This window comes from Cibotium barometz, chromosome 3, assembly GCF_041138505.1.
Source record: "Cibotium barometz isolate CiBa-2024 chromosome 3, ASM4113850v1, whole genome shotgun sequence".
Lineage (NCBI taxonomy): Eukaryota > Viridiplantae > Streptophyta > Polypodiopsida > Cyatheales > Cibotiaceae > Cibotium > Cibotium barometz.
Genome location: NC_141048.1, coordinates 7,724,906 through 7,748,494, shown reverse-complemented (window position 1 = coordinate 7,748,494; position 23,589 = coordinate 7,724,906). Strand labels below are relative to the sequence as shown.

The following is a 23,589-nucleotide window of genomic DNA, read 5'->3' as shown; positions in this document are numbered from 1 at the left end:
CACGACTTCTTGCTGTAGGACCTTTGGGATAAGGTTATCTTCCCAAATTTGATTGAGAGCCAATCATTAAACGGCTCGGCCCGCTTCGCACACCACTCGCGATCCCGACGCCAAGCTCTGATACCAATGTTAGATCACCGTAGCTCCACTACGGGTGCTACCACAGGAGGGGACGGCCTCTGGCTCACCACCCAGCCACAGAGGAAGAATGAGGATTGCCCCTCATCCCCCAGGCTATATAGTGTGTGGCCTGCCGTCCACACTAGCCTGGCCGCCCATGACTCTGCATGGGCGTCCTCTCCCATTGAACTCCGGATGGCCACGTCTTCGGCGCTCTGGCCGAGGCGTTGACGCTAAAGCCCCGTCTGGCCATCTAGTCTGCCGTCGGTCACAGGCATTACAGCCTACGTGACACCTAGGGTTAAGGTTAGGGTTTACAAGCATAGAGCCAGGGATACACTGTATGTCACGAATTGCCAAAAATACACAGTGCCGTGACATACCCCCCTCTTGAAAAATGGCAAACGTCCTCGATTGCATCCTGGTGATATAGCAAGACATCAAAGTGGAATCACACTGATAATGAAGGCTGCCCATAGATCGAAATATCAGCCATGTGATCCAAAAGAAAGTGAAAACTACAATATGGCAAGATCAGCGTCCCAATCTCTCTCAGCCATACATATGTTGCAACATTCATTGCAAACCAATGGTGTAGTAATAGTCCAAGTTGTATACCACTGTGAACCATATATAACCACAGCATCCAATGTGACTAATACACATATATCATAGAAGTCCCATAAGCAGATGTACTGTCAGTTTAGTTGTCAGTACCGTCGGGTAAGACAAAAGCTCCACCAAGTGACCTCTGTATGTAACAAGGGAGCGGAGGTGCTACCCTCCTCTTGAGCATCAGGCAATGCTCCAAACTTATGCTCTGTTGAACTTGAATGAGTTGTAGCAAGAGTTGGCTCTAACTCGAAGGCATCAAGATAAAGTTGCAATACCTGAGGTGAATCTGCTAAGTCACCATCCTCCATCCACTTCGAATCCATCGGTAAATAGTTTTTGAACTTCACAAGATAGCGACGAGAAACTTTACCTCGTACCTTTCTTTTCTTGTGTGCCAGTATCTGCTCGGGAATAAGAATCTCAGCAAGTTCCTCCACTTCCGGCTAAGCCTCATTTGATACATCCTCAGGCACATCCCCTCGGAAAGGTCTAAGAAGACTCACATGAAATGCATTGTGAATCCTTCAGTGATCTGGTGGCTTCAAACGATAGGCCACCTCACCGATCTTTTCCAATACCTAAAAAGTCCATAGTAGTGCATGCTCAACTTAAGGAATAAGCGCTCTTTACCCTTAATCTTCTTGAGCTTGGCTTTCTCAAAATGCAAAATAACCCAGCACCCACTACAAACTCTAATGCATGCTTGACGGTCTGCTGTCTTCTTTTGCTTTTGGTGAGTTCTTTGGAGTGCCAACTTAACTCTCCTGTAAGCTTCATCCATACTCTCCACATACTGGTCAGCCTGAAAGATCTTATCCTTTGTGTGCAAAATGGGTGGTACCTTCTTTCCTCCTTCCACGATCTCAAAAGGCGCCTTGCCCGTTGAGGTATGAATGGTGTTGTTATAAGCGAACTCCACCAAATAAAGATACTTTTCCCATTGTTCCTTGTGCTCTGACACATAGAACTTGAGAAGATCTAACACTGTGGAATTGGCCTCTTCTGACTGCCCATCTGTCTGTGGCATAGTAGCAACGGAACGGGAACGGGAACGGAACGAAAGCACCACCAAGGGAACGGGAACGAGAAAAAGGGGGAACGGGAACGAGGGGGAACGGAAACAGGGAACGACCTAGATAATTCCTAGAAATGACGATAAATCTTAACATACAATGCTCATTTATATAACCAAATCAGAGACACACTAAAGTCTAGTGCACCATAATTTGCATGGCTAGATACTAACACTGAACAGATCTCACAAGTCAAAATAAATTAGCCCACATCATACATGACATAAGTGACAAAAAGCACAAAATGTGGCCCACATGGCACAGCCTAGATAAAAGAAACAATCCAAGTCCAAAGTCCAAGCCTCAAGGTGACATGCACATTGCAAATAGTAAGGAGATATCATGCATGGCTACTGCCAGTGATGCCATCAAGGAGACTATCATCTATGTCATCCAAGAAAGCCATATCATCAAGACCAACATCTGCAGCATCCAAATCTTCAATCCCATCCTGACCAGGATCTGCAAGTCTATGTGTCTCCTCATCATCCGAGGACTCCTCATCAAGCAATATAAACTTCTCTGGTTTGGGAGATGCCATATCACCAAGCAAGCGCAAATTAGCACTTACAAAAATCAAGTCATTGACTTGTTTTGTCCCAAATTTGTTCCTCTTCTTGGATGCAACATGGCCGAACACACTCCATAGCTGCTCAATCGGAGAGGAGCTTGCACCTTGAGACAAGATCCTTACTGCCAATGATTGAAGCTGTGGTGTACGAGCCCCATAATCCTCCCACCATAAAGCAGCCCCTATCTTAAACCTATCTCTCTGAGCATCAGCCGATCCAAACCTTCCCAACTTGCTGCGATAAAATCCAAGTTGGTCTTTCACCAACCTTCGTTTATCTGCATCACGAACCTGCCTAGAAAGCACTGTCTCCCAACCATCCATCACCTCATCATCGGCCTCTTGTCCACATCCTTGGAACTCGGGATCCAAGACATACGCTGCAGCATGCATAGGAGAATGATAACCATTCCATCGTGCTTCACATAATTCTCGAACCTCTGCATATTTCTCATCAGACAAGCCCATTTCCCCTATTTTCTCGATCATTCGGTCAGCCCCCTCATAAACCTTGCCAATGCATGGCTCGCGTCCATCTGCAATCCGCATCAAGCGCATGATCGGCTTCATCATAGCATTGATAGTATTGACTTCATCCCAAAATGTGAAGTCTTGTATGGTTCTTGCAACCTCTATGCCGTCTCTTGAGCGAGAAAGTGCCCATCCCATCCACTCATTGCATACAACCAACTGCTTCAAAGGTAATTGCACTTTGGATAACCTCTTCATCATGAGAAAGTTATAACCAAAGCGTGTCTCTGAGTACTTCAAGAGATCCTTTTTGGCCGATCTCTTGCGGAATTCATTCAAAATAAACTGATGGTTTTGAATGAAGCTTATTATCTCCTTGCCTTTTTGAATGTGTGGATCAACCCATGGCAAGCTGCCAACATCCTTCAATAAGTTGCTCAAACAATGAGCAAAGCATGGACTGAATGTGATATGCGGATACCTGTCTTCAAGCTTAAGACCAGCTGCTCTATTTGTTGCCTCACCATCAGCTAAGAACTGAATAACATTCTCTGGTCCAACTTTCTCAATACCTTCGGCCCACTCTTCCACAAGCTGATCTGCAGTTTTTCCAGTCCCAGAAGCATCATGTGAGGAAATGAATTGCATTCTTCCTCGAGAATAAGCAACCATGCCATGAATGGACCTTTTTCGAGTGTCACTCCAACCATCTGCAATAAGTGACACACCATTCTTTGCCCAACTTTCATGCACAGACTCTAAAGCACATTCAATTGCAGCTTTCTCCTTTTGCAACAAGGTGGTGCGTATGGTCTCATATGAAGGAGGCTTGTATGTTGGGCCATACCGTGCAATCTCCTGGACCATTTCAATGAAATATGGAGACCTGGCAACATTGAATGCTACATGATCATGATAAAAGAACCTTGCAACAGCTGCATCTACCCTCTCTTTCTTGCGGGGATCCCAAGCTGCTCCCAAGGTTTGCTGCTTGCCGGAACTTGCACCCATAGACTGCGAATCTTGGGAAAATGCAAAGCTCCCAAGTCCTCCATACTGTTGTCCATCTCCCAAGTGTACATCTTCCCCTTGTCTACTGAAGTAAGATGCATCAATTGCCGGTTTCTTTCGTGCACATGCTTTCTCCTCTTCACTTGGGTACTTTGCCAAAAGCTCTCTACGCATTTCAGGTGTTGTCCCTGGGCATTTGTTCACTTGTGCTTTTTCATTGTTCACATGGCATAGATGTGCTCTCACACGGTTTGCTCCTCCTGACTTCTCTTTGTTACATTGCTTGCATTTCCATCGTGTTGCACCTCCCTTAGATGAATACCTTTCTAGCCTTTCAACCTCGTCCCACCAAGTAGCATTCGAAGCTGATCGCTTTGAACCCGAGTAAGCCATGATGTCTGCAAATTCGGGCAAAAAGTTGAATAGGCTTTCAAAGTTAACCATTCCAGAGAAATGAGTCCTTTTTTTTCTTCTGTTTAATGGGGAGAGATTGTGCACTGTGCAGTGTGCAGTCCAGATTGTGATTCACCATAGGTAATTTTTAAAACACCAAAAGTTCAAAGTTCAAACAAAAAGAGAGAGAGAGAAGAAAGAGAAAAGCTTCTTGTTGCCTTGCCTTTTAGATGACTGTAGTCTGCACAGTGCAAGGGCTGGGGCACGTTCCCACGTGGGGGAACGGCAGGCTAGCGTTCCCTGGCCCGTTCCACCTACCGTTCCACCAACGTTCCCTGCCGTTCCACCTTTTTTCGACCACCTCCACGTTCCACCATACGTTTCCAGCGTTCCACTGGTCCACGCAATGGGGGAACGCATTCCACCGTTCCCAATGGGGGGAAACGGGGTTCCCCTGCTACTATGGTCTGTGGATGAAACGATGATGAAAACTTGAGAGTTGTACCCATGTTGTCAAACAATCCTCTCCAAAATAAACTCGTCATTCGTGGATCATGGTCTCATTGATGATAGATGAAGGCATACCATGATACTTGAAGATGTTCGCCATGAACAACACCATGTGATCTGCTTTGATCTTCTTATGCATAGGAATGAAATGAGCCTGCTTACTGAACGTGCATATGATAGTCCAAATGCCATCATTCCCCGTTTGTGTCCTCGGAAAATAAAAAATAAAATCCATGGCAATGCTCTCCCATGGTCTATCTGGAATAGGTAAAGGCTAAAGTAACCCTGGTGTCTTCTGACGGTCAAACTTCACCTTCTGGCATATGATGCATGCCCTAGCAAAAGCATCAACATCCCTTTTCAAGGTCGGCCAATAAAAGAAAGCCTGAACTGCCTTTACCGTGGCCTGAATGTCCCTATGACCTGCATACAGTAGAGCATGACTTTCAATCATAACCTTGAGCTATAATTGCTTGGTAACATAGTCTACCATGCATTAACAAAAAGCCATCCTTGAGAGTATAATGATCGTGCCGCTAATTCTCAGACACCTGATCATAGACCTTGCCAAAGTCCTCATCCTGCGTATACTGCTCTTTCATCTCATCAAGCTCATGATGATAAGCAAGCGAAACTGCTGAGACCTGTGGCTTCCATGACAAAGCAGCTACTACAACATTCTTTTTGCCTTTCACATGCACAATTTGAAAGTGGAACATAGACAAAAAGTTAGCCCATCTCATATGCTTCTCAGAAAGCTTAGTTTGCGTGAGGAAATAACGCAAGGTCTGATGATCTGTCTACACAGTGAAATCAGCCCCAAGCAAATAGTGTTTCCATGTAGAAAGAGCATGAATTACAGCCAACATCTCTCTCATAGACCTGTAAATGCTTCTTGGCACCCTGCAATATGTGACTCTCATAGGCTATCACGTCCTTCCTGCATGAGAACTGTCCCAATGTTGTTCCCACATACATCACATTGGACAACAAAAGCTTTTCAGAGATCCGCTAGCACCAATCAAAGTAAGCGTTTCCTTAAGCTTCTTAAAGGCTACAATTTTCCGATCAGCCCATCGGAACACAGTTCCCTTCTTTGTCAAAGCATGATATTGCTATGGCATTCTTTGTCTTCTGCGACATATTTGTTACTTGGGTCTTAATGCAATAGTCACGCACTTTCTTGGGCAACCCACAACAATACTTCTTAACCTGCTCAGACAGTGGCACTGCACGATAAGAAGTAACTGGGAGTAAAGCTTCCCAAAACTTCTTATTATAATCCTCCAGATTCTTACACTTCAATGCATCAACTTATGCCACGCTGTCATTACATCCACCTCAAATGTAGATGTGAGCACCTGTTTAAAATGTACCCAAGTAGATGGTGGTATGCCCTGCAAGAGAAGAGTGGACCACCACTGCAATGCATTTCCCTTGAGAAAAGTCACAGCTTTTCTCACTGTTGAGGACTCAGTGTAATTGCCACTAAAAAAAGCAGCATCAAACTGCTGTAAAAAGGTAAGAGCCTTGAGCCTATCTTTTGCCCCACTGAATGTGTCAAATTTCATTGCAGCTCCCCCTTCTTTATAATCCTTCGCGGATTTCCTTACCCAAAGGTGTTAGATTATTGTAAGGAAGTGGCTTTATGTCATGTGCACACGTTAATCCGATGCCACGTAGACATGACTATTCCTATTCTTCTGCATGTATATACTCAGATTCGGTTCTCTTAGGAGTGGTCTCTTGCTCTTTCTCTTCCTCATAGTCATAGTCTTCCTCTTGATGAGACATCTTGTTGAAATTTAAAGCAGCGACTTTCCTTGAGACAACCACGAGCTCACCCCCTTAGGAAAGTTGGTGATGGTCCCAGCAACGGAACCTTGGAACTGGCCTTCACTAAAAACCAAAGTGCGGTAAACTAATTGTCGCACTAACGCGGCTGTAAATTAGCAAAGAAAGCAAACAAAGAGGGAGCTAGAGTGCGCGTGAGAAAACCTGCTCCTCTATCCAGCGCCACCTGCAGTCCAGCCCACTAGTTTTGCTAAGTGTGTGTGTGGCTGTAGCCGCCCGACTTCTCCCAAAGTGGAGCCCCGCTAAAAAAAGAGTAACCCCACCCCCAAGGGCCACGATCCATCCCAAAAAGGGAGTTTCTCATTTTATTGGTTTTAGACCTTTGTCCCTCTCTCTCTCTCTCTCTCTCTCTCTCCCCCCCCCCCCCAACATGGGGTTATGAAAAAGAGCCTTATTAATACCTAGAGTCACCTTTGACCCCAAGTATGAACATTTAACAAATGTCCTTCACACTGACCACCATGCCCAATGTTCACTGGTACTTCTCACACCCTCCAGGTCCCCTAGGGTTAGGGTTAGGGTTTACAAGCACAGAGCTAGGGATACACTATATGTGGCGAATTGCCAAAAATACACAGGGCAGTGACACCAATCCTGATGCTTACCCAGTTAGCTCTCCCCTGAATTATGGTGCCGGAGTCCTGAGCTGAAGGGAGCTCACAAGTAGAGATGAAAACACCCCTTGGTCCTTTGGACCAAAAGCGGACGACCAAAAAAGTGTGGCTGCGGCCCGGCAAGATCTTCCCGCATCTCCAGGTGCATCTTGCTGAGACAAATGGTGCTACTGAGCCCTTGACACAGGAATGTTCCAAGATATAATCTGCATAACTATGTACGGGAGGAGTGAGACCTGTTGGGTGCACCCACTCCATGGAGGGTTATGGAAGTCGGTTTGGAAGGAGAGTAGTCGCAATCTGTGCATGGCTGAATGGGAGCCAAGTGATCGCTGATCCTATCATCAATGAAGGTCCACTCTGCTCCAGCCCTGCTGTGGGCGTACTCGGGGATCCATCCCTTGCAATGAAGGTAGCTGATGCTGGCATCAAAGGGACTGTCGCTGCCACATGTAAGAAAACGAACAAGACCGCCTGTAGGCTCAGAGCTTCGTCTTGCTTCCAAAGACATGAGCCCCCATGCATAGTAACATGGAACGCTGTTCCATAGCTTGGGGAATGAGGTAACGCATTCCATAACCCATGTCGTTCCTGTTCCCATTCCGCAAATGTGTATCCTTGGCTAAAGGCCTTTGGGTCTAATTTTTGAATAAATGAGAATTTTGTATTTTTCTATGATCATATCATATCATATGAGAGTGGTGTATGATCTTGCATCTAAAAGGCTTGGCAATATATGCCCTTCCATCTCCTTAGCTTGCACATGGTAGCCATATGGTGATGACGTGTCGTTCCCATTTTCTTTCCGAGTTCCCGTTCCCGTTCCAGAACAAACCCCCATTCCATCTAACCATTCCCGTTCCATGTGACTATGGCCCCCTGGCTCCATGCGAGCCAAGGGCCAGAATTGAGTGACAATATCAATGAGTCGTCCGTCCCCATCTCTCAGATGCCGAGAGAGGGCAACTGTGTGAGGATTATTGTTATTACTTAGTATTTCATCCACTATCTGTGTACTTAAGACTGAAACTGAAAGTAGACTCGAGAGACTTGAACACAGATGTTTGATTGATTGATTGAAACTGTGATACAACAGGCTTCTTATATAGGAGTCCAAGAGACACGAATGAAAAGACACATCCCATGACCAATAGTCATGACTCTAGGTGAAGAGACACATCCTTTGGATGAATAGCTGCAACCATTGGGTGAAGAGTTGCAACCTTAGAGCGAAGGGGTGTGACCAGTCGTCGAAGGAGTGTGGCTCTTGATGAAGAGGCACGTCTCTAGAGCGAATAGTCGTGACCATCCAAGTGTAGGGGTCCTCTGTAATCATGTCACTTCAGTATCTGTAATCATGAGGAGACTATGTATAATGAACTAAGTCACAATCGTGACATTCCCTCCCATTTAAAATAAAACCCATGTGATTAAATGAGAGTCTGTCGTCTGCCAAAGAATTCTTGGAGGAGTTGAGGATATTGTTGCATTTCTTCATCTGTCTGCCAAGTAGAATCTGACTCATCCAAGTCCATCCACTTAACAAGAAATTCTGTAGTAATTTTCCGTCTTGTTTCTTTCTGACGAATGTCAAGAATCTTCTCAGGAACAAGAATAATGTGATCATCTTCAATCTCAGGAACATAAGAAGATAACTCCGGAATAGATGAATCTCCTTGTATGTATTCCTTGAGCCAAGAGATGTGAAATGTCGGATGAATTTTTCCCCAAGATGGTGGAAGATCCAACTTATAACTGACAACTGAAATCTTCTTTATAACTTTAAATGGACCATAGAAACGTGGTCGCAACTTCGGAAAGACTGACTATACTGTCTTATATCGATGCGGTGCAACATAAAGCAAAACCAAGTCACCTTCTTGAAACTCAGTATGCCTTCTATGCTTATTCGCATACTTTTGATATTTCTGCTGAACATGAACCAGTTTGTCTCGAACTTGTACAAGAATATCTTGCATTTCTTGAATCAACTGATTTGCTAATGCCACCTTGTGTTGAAGAACAAAGTTTGTAGGCACAAGCGGAGTGTGACCATATGCTGCTTGAAAAGGAGTCATTCCAGTGACTGAATGCGGAGAATTATTATAAGCAAACTCCACAAGAGGCAAATATTCTTCCCAAGAAGCTAATCTTGTCTGAATATAATGTCTAAGCATTTCTTCCAAAATTTGATTTACTCTTTCTGTCTGTCCGTCTGTCTGAGGATGATAAGCAGAACTGAACAAGAGATTCGTACCAAGAGATTTGAATAAGGAAGTCCAAAAATGTCCAGTAAATTTCGGATCTCTGTCAGAAACAATAGATCTTGGCAATCCATGAATTCTGAAAATATGCTGTACGAACAACGCTGCAAGATCTGGAGCAGAAACTGTCTTCTTGCAAGGAATAAAATGTGCCATTTTGGAAAACCGATCAACCACTACTAAAATTTGAGCATTGCCTTTCTGCGAACGCGGCAAAGTAGTGATGAAATCCATGCTTATGCTTTTCCATCTTTCCTGAGGAACTGGCAAAGGCTGAAGCAATCCTTGAGGAAGTTGTCGTGAAGCTTTCATAATTCGACAAGAGTGACAAGCTTTAACAAACTTAATAACATCCTGTTGCATCTGAGGCCAAAAGTATGTTGCTGATAACAGTCGATATGTCTTGTTAATTCCAGGATGAGCTGCAAAGGGTACTTCATGATGCTCTTGAATAAGGAGTTTCCGCAAAGATGCATTGTGAGGAACACAAATGCGATCTAAGTAATAAAGTAAATCATCTGCAATTGTATATGCGGCAAACATATTCATTTCTGCAACAGTAGGATGAAGAGATTTGAGAGCTCGAAAGACATCTCCAAAGTCTCTATCTGTCAAATACTCATGCTTAAAACATGCAGGAATCTCCATCTGCACATTTGAGATAGCAAAGTTCGTAGCTCGAGGCATGCGGCTCAAAGCATCTGCTACCACATTCTGTAATCCAAGAACATAGAGTATCGCCATGGGAAAATTCGCCAAAAATTCAACCCATCGTCCTTGACGAGGATTCATCACTGGCTGAGTAAAGATGTAAGTCAAAGACTGATGATCTGTCTTAACCACTGAATCTGCACCAAGAAGATAATGCTTCCACGTTCTATAAGCATGAACAATTGCCAAAAATTCCTTGTCATAAACGAGATATCGCATTTGAATAGCCGAAAATTTATGACTATCAAAAGCAATAACACGATCATTCTGCATAAGAACGCCTCCAGATGCTCTATCCGAAGCATCTGTCATGACGTCAAACGGTTGAGTTGGATCCGCAATAGCCAAAACAGGCGTAGTTGTCAACGCATGCTTAAGATCATTAAAGAACTTTTTAGCTTCAAGTGACCAGTGCAATTTATCTAACTTTGTAAGGGCCGTCAAAGGAGCAGCAATATCTGAGAACTTGTGAACCTTGGTGTGGTAAAAATTTGCTAATCCCAAGAAAGATCGCACATCTGAAATTGTAAGTGGCAAAGGCCAATCAACAATGACCTTTATCTTCTTAGGATCAACTGCAATACCATTGCTGCTTGTGATCTGCTAGAGTCTTACTGAAGACCAAAATGTCATCCAGATAAACGATGACAAACTTATCCAAGTAAGGACCAAAGATGTCATTCATCAAAGTCGTGAAAGTCGTTGGGGCATTGGTTAACCCAAAAGGAATGACGAAAAATTCATAATGTCCATACTTTGTTCTGAAAGCTGTCTTATACTCATCTCCAATTCGAATCCTGATTTGATGATAGCCTGACTTCAGATCAATTTTCGAAAATACCTTCGCACCAAGCACTGATCAAAGAGCTCATCGATGCAGGGCAAGGGAAACTTATTCTTGATTGTCTGCTTATTAAGGGCACGATAATCAATGCAAAGTCGCATAGATCCATCCTTCTTCTTGACCAATAAAACTGGAGCACCAAAAGGACTTTTGCTTGGACGTATATGACCTTTATCCAACAACTCTGCCAATTGTCTCTGAATTTCTTGAGACTTTGAATAAGAAACTCAATAAGGAGCTCGAACTGGCGGTGGTTGTCCAGGGATTAGATCAATCGTATGATCTACAGAACGTCGAGGAGGCAATGTCGTTGGCAGCTCGTCAGGAAATAAATCCTTATAAGGTTGAAAGAAGGGCTGCTGTAAATAAGAAATATCTGATGGCGAGGATTCCGATTGGTCAACTGTATTGTCTTCTGCTTCTCGCAACATAACTAAGGCAGAAGTGCTGTCGCGTTTACGCACTAAGCGTTTGACTTGCATAGCAGAAACCACAGTAATCGGCTTAGAATTAAACAGACCTCGTAATTCCATTTCTTGATGATTATGATAAAGTCGAATGGAATGATCTCGAAAGCTGATCAAAGGATCATACTCATATAACCAAGACTGTCCAAGAATCATGTCATAGCGTGACAAAGGCATAATAGAGAAATTCAGCTGATCTTGATAGTCCTGAATCTGAAAATGCAACTGCTGAATCCGTTTGCTGCAATGCAGGAAAGAACCATCTGCAAGTTCCACTTGGAAAGCTTCCGCACTCTGCTGAGTAGGTAATCGCAACTTGCTGACGAGAGTAGTTCCCACAAAATTAGTTGAGCATCCACTATCAACAAGAACATTGATAGGATGCTGGCCAATAAATCCCAATAAGCTCAAAACTTGATTGGAAAGGTTAACAGGCATTGAAGTATGGTTGTGGACATTTAACATTAAAGCACTGACAACTTTAGAAACTCGCACTGCATGAACCACCTGCTTGCCTTTTTCTGGCGCAGAAGGATGATGATGTTCATGTTCACCTTCTGGGAAACATTCCATGTTGGAATTTTGGCGAGAATTACGCTTTGGGCACACATACCACCTGTGTGGTCCATTGCAAATTGTGCAAAGACCTGGAGGGTTGTCTTGAGAGGTTGAAGGTGCCGATGTAGAGGCTTGCTGACCTGCTGAGGTATCGCGGCGAAAATTGCAGCGATTGTTGGGTCGGCGACCTTGCCAGTTGCGTCCTCGATTCCGATTGTTGTTGTTGGAAGAGGATCCTGTTTGTGAGGCTGCTGCCTGACCTGAAAATCTAGGCCGAAAGGGTTGTTGCCGAGTAGATTGCTGACCAGAGGATTGGGAATATGGAGACTCAGGTTGAGATAAATTTCCTCTGCGATTGTGCTGGGAGAAACGAGCACTGTTTGAGGACCGATTGCCAAAGAAGGATGTCCTGGGTTGTCGTCGTAGATCTCCAAGGCGCTCTACATAGGCAATGGCAGCATCTATGGTGAGAGGGTTAAACTTCTGCACATCTTCCTGTAAGTTGGGTTCAAGCCCATCGATGAAGCTGTGTAGCTTGTCAGCGGGGCTGAGGCTCTCAATTTCCAGAGTTAAACGTTGGAACTCTGTGATATATGCGGCTGAGGATCCTGTTTGCCTCAGGCAGCGGAGAGCAGACCGGGCATGGTAGTCCGCACTGGCAGGTTGAACGGCCTTGCGGAGGGCGCGCCAGAATTTATCCCAAGTAGGAGTGTGCTTACCATTTGCAACACGTCGTTGCCACCATAGAAGTGCTGTATCCTTGAGTAGTGAACTGGCTAAAGCAACCTTCTTGCTTTCGACCAAATCGGTATTGGTCAAATATACCTCCATTTTGAATATCCATTGGTCAAATATACCTCCATTTTGAATATCCATTGGTCAAGCACGCGCTTGTCGCGGCGACCATTATAAGGGGCAGGCAGTTTGACATCGAGTTTCTTTTTTTGTGCAGTAGTAAATATTTTATAAAGAAGTTGGAGTTCTACATTGTTTACCTCGGCAACTGGATCTGGTTCATCTTCATTTTTTGCTACCGAAGTCTCTGAAGAAGATGGTTGTGGATCACTGGCTGGTGTGCGCGCTGGATGAGGCCGCTGCACAACTGGTCGAGTCGTCTGTTGATGGTAGAGAGACTTGTCGAAAAAGTCTGCTGAAGTGTCTCCATCTGCTCGCGTAATGATGTAATGGCCTGCATTTGCTCGTCTTGTTGCTGGCCCTCCTCCTCTGAGATAGATGGCATGTTGGATCTGCTAGAGTGAGTAGCGCGGAGAAGCTGGTGAAATATGTGGTACTGCTGGAGGAGAGAGTGACAGTGAATCGTCTCCCAATTCTGCTAAGAAATTGGAGCCTAACTCCGAAGGCTCGTAGTCTTTCACCTCGTCTCGAGAGGAGGTGTCTCTGCAGGGGTTAATGGAGTGTAATCTGGCACAATGAGCTCGCTGTATACTCGAACCAAGGGCTGAAGCGAGATGATCCGGTTTACTGCATCCACACGGCACTCGTCCAGGGAATATGCAAGATGTGGATACCGTCCCAAAATAAACTCGTAATGAGCAAGATGGTGTGTTGGACACGTCAAGTAAATATGCTAGATCACCCACGCCTGTAATAACTGAGTGGCGTGGCGGTGACTGACGTATAATAAATAGTCCAGGGGACCTGGTACATGAACTGGAGCCGGAACAGGTTCTGCAACAGGTTCGGGTAATGGGGCGGGCTCCGGTGTGGGTGTATCGGGTATAATAATTATTTCCGGAGCTGGGCGAGGATTTTCGGGCAATATGGCTTCCGGGACCTCGTCTATGTACGAGATGTAAGGCTCTGGCTGATTGCTGTTGGGTTTCATTGGACGCCTGGTTGAGAAGGTGAATGTGTGCCAGAGTGGAGAGAAGTACCTGGCGTGGCGTGACAGAACCGTCCCTGGAACAGCGTGAGAGAGGAGCGAATGGGCTGGCCGGCGGACTATTTCGTTGCGCTGGCCCCATATTCGCCTTTTTTTTTTTGGACTTATCGAAAGGGCACGTTAGTTAATAAAAAGGGCCGCCCAAGTGAATTAATGGGCTGGCCGGCTGGGAAGGTTGCCGTTTATTAAACCCACGAAGGGCTGCGCGTAAAAGGACCTGCGCTGGCTGATTTGCATGACGAGCGCTTATTGCACAATCGGCCAAGAGGTGCGCAGCCATGGGGAATAGCGAAGAGGTGCCATCTTTTGGGAAGAGGTGCGATGGCTGCGGTGAAGAGGCACCATGCGGTGAAGAGGCACCAGCGCTGATGGAGGAAGTGCGCATGAAAGGGCACGACCCGATGAAAAGGCACACAAAGGGTTACCGGCAAGTCACCTCCACACACATACTGGGTATACCACACACACACATCTGTGTATTTGTCTTATGTATGTGTAATTAGTAAAGAAGTTTTAGGGTTACCTCATACTCGTAAGTGTAGGTTCCATCTTTCTTCTGCTTCCGTACAATGCCGGGTAGGGGAGTAGAGCGGAGAGGGTGAGAGGCTCACAACCGTAGGCCCGGGAAGTTTTTTTTGCTCTGATACCACTATGAGGATTACTGTTATTACTTAGTATTTCATCCACTATTTGTGTACTTAAGATTGGAATTGAAAGTAGACTCGAGAGACTTGAACACAGATGTTTGATTGATTGATTGAAACTGTGATACAACAGGCTCCTTATATAGGAGTCCAAGAGACACGAATGAAAAGACACATCCCATGACCAATAGTCATGACTCTAGGTGAAGAGACACATCCTTTGGATGAATAGCTGCAACCATTGGGTGAAGAGTTGCAACCTTAGAGCGAAGGGGTGTGACCAGTCGTCGAAGGAGTGTGGCTCTTGATGAAGAGGCATGTCTCTAGAGCGAATAGTCGTGACCATCCAAGTGTAGGGGTCCTCTGTAATCATGTCACTTCAATATCTGTAATCATGAGGAGACTGTGTATAATGAACTAAGTCACAATCGTGACAAACTGCCTGAGTGTGGATGGTGGAGGAAGCGGTCTCATAGTCTACTTGTTGCTGTTCGAGGCAACATTGAGCTATCACTGTGCCACTGTGTGGGGGGTGGCCGCTTGGGAGTGATGGGAAATCACATAGACTTGGAGGGGAGCCACCATTTCCAAGAACTCACTTGCCTCCATTGGAAGGCACATGAAGAGGATGTAATCCATTGGGGCCTCCATGATCAGGGAGGGGCTTTGGAGGAAGGGCAGCCACAAGGGGTGCTGCAATCGTCATCTCCACAGGATCAGAGAAGTGAATCAAGCGGCAAGCTGAGTTGGACTGCTGGCGCTGGGAGGGAATCCGGAGTGGCTCAGGGGGCGGCAGGGAGGGGGGAAGCAAAAAGAAAGAAAGATATATACTAAAGACCCAATGGGCCTATGAGACCAAAGTGATACAATAATGTCCATGGTGTGAGGGGGGAGGGATCACGTCAGAAGGAATGGGGTCAATCAGGAGAGCCGAGGGGGGAACACCTGCACCAGAACCTTGGGAAGAACCAAAGACCAAGAGCCTAATATATTGGCACCACCTGGGTGCGGCCCCACCTCTTGATCTGGGGATAAATGCCCAAATGGTTTACCAGTAGGCATTGTTATCTTGCGTGCTTCATGCTTTGCCAGCAGCGCCTCTGCTTGAGGCTGGCGGTGGCATCTGCAGGGCCGGTGTGCCGACTGCCACCGGCCAGCATCCTCCCCCTGCGTCTTGGCGCCGTGCTGACTGGCCTCCCTCTCTCTGGGATGGGAGGGGGAGTGGTGCTGGGCTGTTGCGTCCTCTGCCGTTGCTGGGGGAGGGTCAAGGCGGCGGCCTCGACGCGCCTGATGGCACAAGCAGACATGAGCAAGGTTCCCCATCTGCCTAAACAGTAAACACTGACCAGGGGAGTCCTGAATACTCAACCCGCTCCAGCAGCGGGCCCTCCTGCAGGCCAGGAAGTGCGATAACCTGTGGGAGAGCCTCTGGACAGGCTACACAAACTCTGATGGAAGGAATTCCAATTGCCCTGGCTACTACCGAGGTGATAGTCTTGAGGGACTCCAGAATCTGCCTGGACATCTGTCCAATTGAACGGAGGAGGCTTCCTAAGGCCGGGGAAGTAGACCGTAACTGGGAAGCCAGAAATACCTGCAAGGGGGTTGGATGCAGGGTCAAAATCGTGGTGCAGAATGACACACAAGGGGGTGGGTGCTGAGCAGAGTATGGTGGGCAGCACAGGGGGGGGGCGGGGGGAAGAGGGGCGAGAAGCGCAGGAGGGTTGGAGGCAGAGGCTATGGTGAGGGCGGAAGGGAGAAGGCTGGGGCGGGGCCATGGCAAGGACAGGCGCAGGCTACAAATGGGGGGAGCTCCAGCTCAATTGCTAACCAAACTGATGAAAGTTAGTTTCTATCTTTCTTGTGTACTGTAACTATTTTGTGTTTGTGGAAAGATCCTTGCTCGAGAATGTTATGTTGTAGACACCACTGATCTCTCTTTTCCTTTAGGAAAAACCATAAAAGCTCGAAACAGTTTCTAGAAAACGGCAAAATAAGCGCAAGAAACTTGTGAAAACAGTACATGCAAGGTGCGCCTTTCTACTATTAACAGCCCACGCTTGATTCTGCCCACCTTGTTTTGCCCCCATTTTGATCAATTTGTCCATATTTCTTTCAAATTTGCCTGTTCCACCTATTTCACAGCTCACTAAAACTTCTACGAGTTTCACATGTTTGAATCAAATGTTGTTCTCACATGTGTGAACCTATCATATCAAATGAATGCATGCCTGCCTTGCCCATATATTCGCTTGCTTTACCAAACCAAGACATGTAATTTTGCAAATTTCTTTGTTTTTTAAATTCAGAGCATGTCACATGCATTCCCTAAAATTAATATCATGATATTGGGAATTAGGTGAGTGTTAACCATTTGTCAGCCCTGTCTGATGAAGGGGGAGAGAGGCTAGAGTGATTGAGACTTTGTGATGCACGAAGTATTGTAGGCAGGGTTTCCTAGGATTTGTCTTTAAGAATGACAGGCTAGGGATGAAGAAGAAGAGATGGAAGATTTCAGCATGGAACTCAAGGGGCAGGTGAAGAGCAGCTTTGGAAGCCTGTTTCGGGGCTTGTTCTAGCCCATAGACAGCCCTAGCTGGATCCCATCTAGTCGTTGTGTCCAAGGCCAAAACTAGGTGTCTTTTGTCTTATTTTAGCCAGGGTATCTAGAAGTATATTTTCTAGACTATGAAATAACATAATTTTTCGCTGCTAATGCAATCAAATTTTTTTTTTTGTGTGAATATTTTGTTTTTTGTTTTTTGTTTTTTGTGTAATAAGGTGGATTGCTTGGAAGCATATTTTTTTTTTGTTAACTCACAATAGATATGCAAAGACATGTTATTCATAGTGCTTGTAAGAAATATTATTTTTTGTATGAAAACTAGTTCTTAAAGGAAACCTTTATTTTCCAGGGAACTAGAGTAGTGGACGAGTCACATGATCAAGACACAACTGATCTTCATAAGTGCATCTCTTACATCATCAAAGACCATATACCAAGTGTTGACAAACATGATGTAAGGTTTTGCTTTAAGTATCAAAATATTTTCTTGTTGTTTTGAAGCCTTTAGAATGTCTCAAGGTCCTCTTAAAAATAAAGATTGTGGAGTTAATGTGTATGAAAGATGCAATTATTGATGGAAGAGTAAATGGAAGAGGAAAATATGCAACATTGGATTCCAAAAAGAAATTATCTTGAGTGTGTCTATGGGACTACTATGATCAGACTCTACAGCTTTAAGTGATGCAAGTTCTTCCTTAAATCCTATGTCCTCAAGGCATATGATGCTACAACTGTACTCATGGTTTTCTTTCAGGTAAAGACCCAAAGGGTCTATGAGACTAAGAATGAGTACGCATTGAAGAAGAAACATCTACCAAAATAAAATGGGCCCAGGTACTCAGGACACCGTGAACAAAGTCAAAGCTCATTAGATGTTCTCCTCGTGAATGGTGTACAGTCCAGCAATATCCACCTCTTGTCGCGGTACATCTCTATGGTGTATGAGGATCTCCTGGATCTGTGTCTGAAAGAAAGATTATATTCACATCTACAAAAGACCTGAAGGGTGAGGATCTTCTGGAGCTGCATCTGAGTGAAAGAAAGAAAGCCATATTCACATCTACAAAAGACCTGAAGGGTCTACGAGACCAAAAAATATTACACCTACAAAAGACCTGAAGGGTGAGGATCTCCTGGAGCTGCATCTGAGTGAAAGAAAGCTATATTCACATCTACAAAGACCTGAAGGGTCTACGAGACCATAAAATGTTACATATGATCTATGAGTAAATGTCTTACAACATGAGAAAAGAAATGACCAAATGGCACGTGTTTTCCTCCTCGATGAAATCATTCAGGGAAGTAATGTCCACCGTCTGGGGAGGTGCTGCTGTGGCACGCCAAAGTATCTGCTGGATCTGGAGCTGGCAACAGGATGGATTGGATCTCAAGGGGCAGGGGCGCCTGGATTTTTGAAGGGACTGTGCCCGATTCCTGGTGCCTTTGCATGTAAGGAGCCTGTGCGTCTTGGTGGGCAGGTTCGGTGTCTCGTCCGCGGTGTCTCTGCCTACTTTGATGTCGACTGGGCTGGTGAGTATCTGCTGTCACAGCCACTAAGGAGGTCCTAAAGAAATCTGTGATGGATGTCCATGTGGTGGGTGCACTCCGATATCGCCGAAGAGCTGGAGCTGGCGTGGGGTTGGTACTCTCGGTCCTCTCGGTTGCGGCCGTCTGTATCTTCTTATAAAAGATGCCTAAAGCATCCCCATATGCCATATTGCAACAAAGATATGATACATTGAATGACTTGTAAACTAGCGACTGCCAAAACAGCACTATAATAGCATTACATGTTTCAATGCCCAGTTTAATATGCGATATGGGGACATTTCCACTGTGTCTGGGCATGGGCCTTTGTCACGGGTGGTACGCTACAAAGGCCTAAGATGTCTGGGCCTATATGACTAGAGTTTAATCACTACAGAGACAGACTGCTGAGACAGCAGGCCACCCCAAGCTGGACAGCCAGTGCACAGTTACAGATACGGAGCCTATTGCCCTGTCAGCGACCAGCCCCGACACTTGACCCTGTCGGAATGAGCAGCGGAAATGAGACAAACACCTGAGAGAGAAAACGCAGAAGTGCTGGAGAGAGAAGCGATGTATAAACTCTGCTATATACACAATATCCGGTACTACAAACTGGTGCGGGGGGAAGATGTGCTATATATACATAAACGGGCAGCCAGTTGGCCAGTAGGAACTGGGCCGACAGCCCCTGTGTAGGCCCATGACTAGGCCTGGCCTAGTCGGCCAGCAAAAAAAGACTAGTCGGCTGGCCCACGACCAGCACCACCTGGTCAGCCATGACCAGGCCTGGTTGGCCAGCAAATAGTCGGGCTCTCCTGGCTAGCAAGCTCCTACAGCCGACCAGGGAAAAAAATAGCACCCCACGACAAGGTCCATCCTCCGTGGTGCACTCGGAAGGATACTCTGTCACACCTGACTCCCGAATGGTATCCAACCACCACTTTGGTACCCGAACAGAACGCCGAGCCTCTTGCTGCTGCTGTGGCAAATCTCCAACCTCGGGTTCAACCTCTACTACTGAGTGAGGCTGGCCAGCTGGAACAATAGCCTGCGAATCATCCTCATACTCATCTGGTTCTCCAAGCAGCGGTGGCTCCTCAACAGTGGAAGCTGGAACATGCTCATCAAAGACAACATCTCTGCTGACCACAACCTCATTCCGCTTTGGGTCATATAACTGTAGCCTTTGGAAAGAGAGTTATATCCCACAAAAACAAGCTTTTGGGACCAGGAGTCAAGCTTCCCCCTCTGCTTCTTTGGAATGTGATCATAGGCATCACTCCCAAAAACACGGAAATGGGATACATCTAGTATCTTGCCAAAATAAGCCTCAAATGGTGTCACTTTAGGCATTGCAGTCGTGGGAGATCGGTTGAGGATATGGACAGCCGTAGCCATAGCCTCTCCGCAAAGTGGACGAGGAAGATCATGATGCTCCAACATCGTCCTCGCCATCTCCACCACAATCCTGTTCTTTTGCTCAACCACTCCATTCTCTGAAGGCGACCCTATATTGGCCAGCTCACACTTGATGCCATGCTCCGCACAAAACCACACAACAGCATTAGAAGAAAACTCCCCCCCTTTGTCAGCCTGAACAATCTTCACTTGCTATCCAGATTCCTTTTCCACCAAAGCATACCAATCCTTGAACCGAGCAAAGGCTTGGTTCTTCTGTGAAAGAAAATACACCCATGTGAACCTGCTACAATCATCCACAAGCAGCATGAAATACAAGGATCCTCCCAAAGATGGGGTCTGCATGGGTCCACGTAAGTCAGTGTGAACCAACTCCAGAGGTTTCGAAGCCGGCCTAGTAGCTTGCTTCGGAAAAGACTCCATATGTTGCTTCCCACGAATGCAAGAACTGCAATGTCCATGCTTGTCGCCAACATCCGACAAGCCATCCACCATCTGATCCCGAAAAGCTTGCCGTAGCGCGTCCACATTCAAGTGGCCAAAACGAAAATTCCACAAATCATCGAGCTGAGTACCTGTAAGAGAAGAAAATGCTGAGAGTCTGTAAATCCAATTTTCCACTCTGCCTTCCCCCTCTGTCATCCATCCATCCCTGGCAACCCTTTTCTCTGCAATCCCAGCCTGTTCTCCAAACCACTCTGTCTCAAACGAAGATCTATGCATCTGTTCCATCTAGTCCACAATCCATTCCTGCCCTGACTCTGAACACCGTCTTGGTCTTCATTCCTAAGAAATGAGTCTGGCACTCTCACATCACCCTTGGAGGATAAACCTTTCTTGGGACCGTTGCCCGAGAACCTATCTGGCTCACAGGACTGCCATCCCCTCTGGCTTTGTGGAACACCACCAACAAACCTCCTGGGAGCTCTTCTCGATTCCGTGTTCCTTGCCTTGGGCTTCGTATCCGTGTACTTTCCTGTACCTTGGATCTGTACACCATCATATGGGACTGATTCAGTGTTTAGCCTTGCTGAGCCTGATGCTCTGATACCAATGTAACACACGCAAGCTCTGGGAGTCTTCTTTCAGCCCTAAACACTCCTGGCAACATGCTGATGCAAAACGCAAATATAGAGAGAGAGTAGAGAGAGAGAGAGAGTGATGGAAAATTCAGTATATTTCATATAGTACAAAAAGGGTACTTTACTACAGCCCTAGGCTGCCTTCATATAAAAGGTGGTAAAAACACCCCTACTTGGACCCCTAAGACCCAATCCCTAGAGGATTGAATGGTTACAATAACAAGCCTTGGGTGCCTTTTATAGGCCCTTGGGAAATATGAAGCGCTGGCCGACCCCAGGCGACTGGACCAAATAAAACCAACGCTGAAGCGCCTGCCCTCCACCATGCAGCCGACAGACAGCATCCTCTGGTCCTCTCCAAGTCTGCCCTAGCCAATCTGCACCTTGTGCTCCATAGTCCAAGCTCTAATGGTCTTTTTCTGGTTACCTTTGCTGGAGAATCTCTAAGAAATGTTCATGGCACATTCATGCACATGACATCCCCCTCTGCTAAAGTTGAAGATGGGATTCCAACCTATTCTTGGATGACTGTCATCATCCCATTCTTTTTCCTGAAGTCCCTCTGTCATCCATCCATCCCTGGCAACCCTTTTCTCTGAAATCCGAGCTTGTTCTCCAAACCACTTTGTCTCAAACGAAGATCTATGCATCTGTTCCATCTAGTCCACAATCCATTCCTGCCCTGACTCTGAACACCGTCTTGGTCTTCATTCCTGAGAAATGAATCTGGCACTCTCACATCACCCTTGGAGGATAAACCTCCCTTGGGACCGTTGCCCGAGAACCTATCTAGCTCACAGGATTGCCATCTGTCAAATTCCCACGGATCTTCCCTCGTGATCGATCTTGGTTCGAAACTCGAATCCTACAAACAAACGAACAACAAACAAGCAAGGGGGTGCAGGCGTGACTCACCTCCCAACCATGACAGCCGTGGGCAAGCCCACAGTCTTGGCTGTCCCCACCGAGCCACAAGCTGAGCTAACTAGGTTGACGTACCGACCAATCTCCTCCTCGTGACGTCCCATACCGCCACGAAGCTGCCCTCGCGGGCCTCGAGATTGCTGCCGGCCTTGGCTGCATAAAGCAGGTGCACGTCTGCACTAGATCCAGGCTCCAAGACCATAGAGCTCTCACAAACTCGCGAGACTCTCTATATTCAATAACTAACCTTGGCCACCCTTTTATAGGCTCTTGGCCGGTCATCGGGCGTCCACACTTGGCCGCCCGCCCGTCCATACTTGGGTGCCCGCCCGTTAGTATTTCCCTAACTCAGCTCGTCAATCAGCCTGCCTAGTTCCAAGCTTCCCCAAGCCTCGAAACTAGTGTTGCATGCGTATAGCACACGGTAGATACCCACTGTGCACATGACATACTCCCCTTCCTCTAAGAGCTCACTCCTGAGCTCACTAAAAAGCCAGGGTAATCTCTCTGAAGAGAAGTCAGTGTCTCCCATGTAGCGTCCTCCTCAACACGATCCTTCCACTTGATCTTGTATTCCGTGATAAGCGTATGACGTAATCTTCGTTCACGAAAGCCAAGAATCTTTTCAGGTTCGTGCGGAACAAATGTCATGTCTTGGACATCTATAATTTCTTGAGGAGTAACTAACTGATATGCTCCACCCAGTACTTCCTTAAGTCTACTGACATGAAATACAGGATGAACTTTCACATGAGAAGGCAAATCCAATTCATATGCAACTGAACCAATCCGTCGTGTAACACGAAATGGTCCACAGTATCTAGGGGATAATTTCGGAGATCTACCTGTCCGTAAAGTCTCGGAATCTTTCGGAACTCGCAAATACACCATCGTTCCTTCAGAGAACTCTCTAGGTGAACGATGTCTATTAGAATAAAACCTGTCTTGGTCTTGAGCACTTCTAATAGATTCCTTCGCAACTTGTAACATTTCCTGCATATCTTGCAAAAAATTACGTGCTGCATCATGCTGAAGTCCTGAGAATCCTACTGTAACAGGTGATCTTGGTTGAAAACCGTACATAAGCATGAAAGGACTAAACCCTTTACTCGTATGCTTAGTACTGTTATATGCAAATTCTAACATAGGAAGATAATCCTCCCATGAACTTTGTCTTTTGGATACATATGCTCGAAGCATATCCTCCAAAATCTGATTCACTCTTTCAGTCTGGCCATCAGATTGAGGATGATCAGAGGAACTCAAATTCAAAGTTGTTTCCAACTTCTCGAAAACAAGTTTCCAAAAATCACTCGTAAACTTAGAGTCCCTATCACTGACTATGTCCTGCGGTAACCCGTACAGTCTAAACAATTGCTCGATAAACTGCCGAGCTAATTGCGTAGCTGTAATATTCTTCCGGGTCGGTAAAAATCTAGCCATCT

General features: G+C 45.9%; 1 protein-coding gene across 3 annotated transcripts in view; it reads left to right on the top strand.

The window, feature by feature from the left end:
- The window catches only part of LOC147639665 (thiamine pyrophosphokinase 1-like), a 61,029-nt gene that overhangs the window by 26,848 nt on the left and 10,592 nt on the right, over positions 1-23,589 (top strand). For all 3 annotated transcript variants that reach the window (XM_086772563.1, XM_086772570.1, XM_086772573.1), the window contains one exon: positions 17,539-17,643. In XM_086772563.1, coding sequence (XP_086628689.1) covers positions 17,539-17,643 — 105 coding nt within the window. The remainder of the gene's footprint in view (positions 1-17,538; positions 17,644-23,589) is intronic.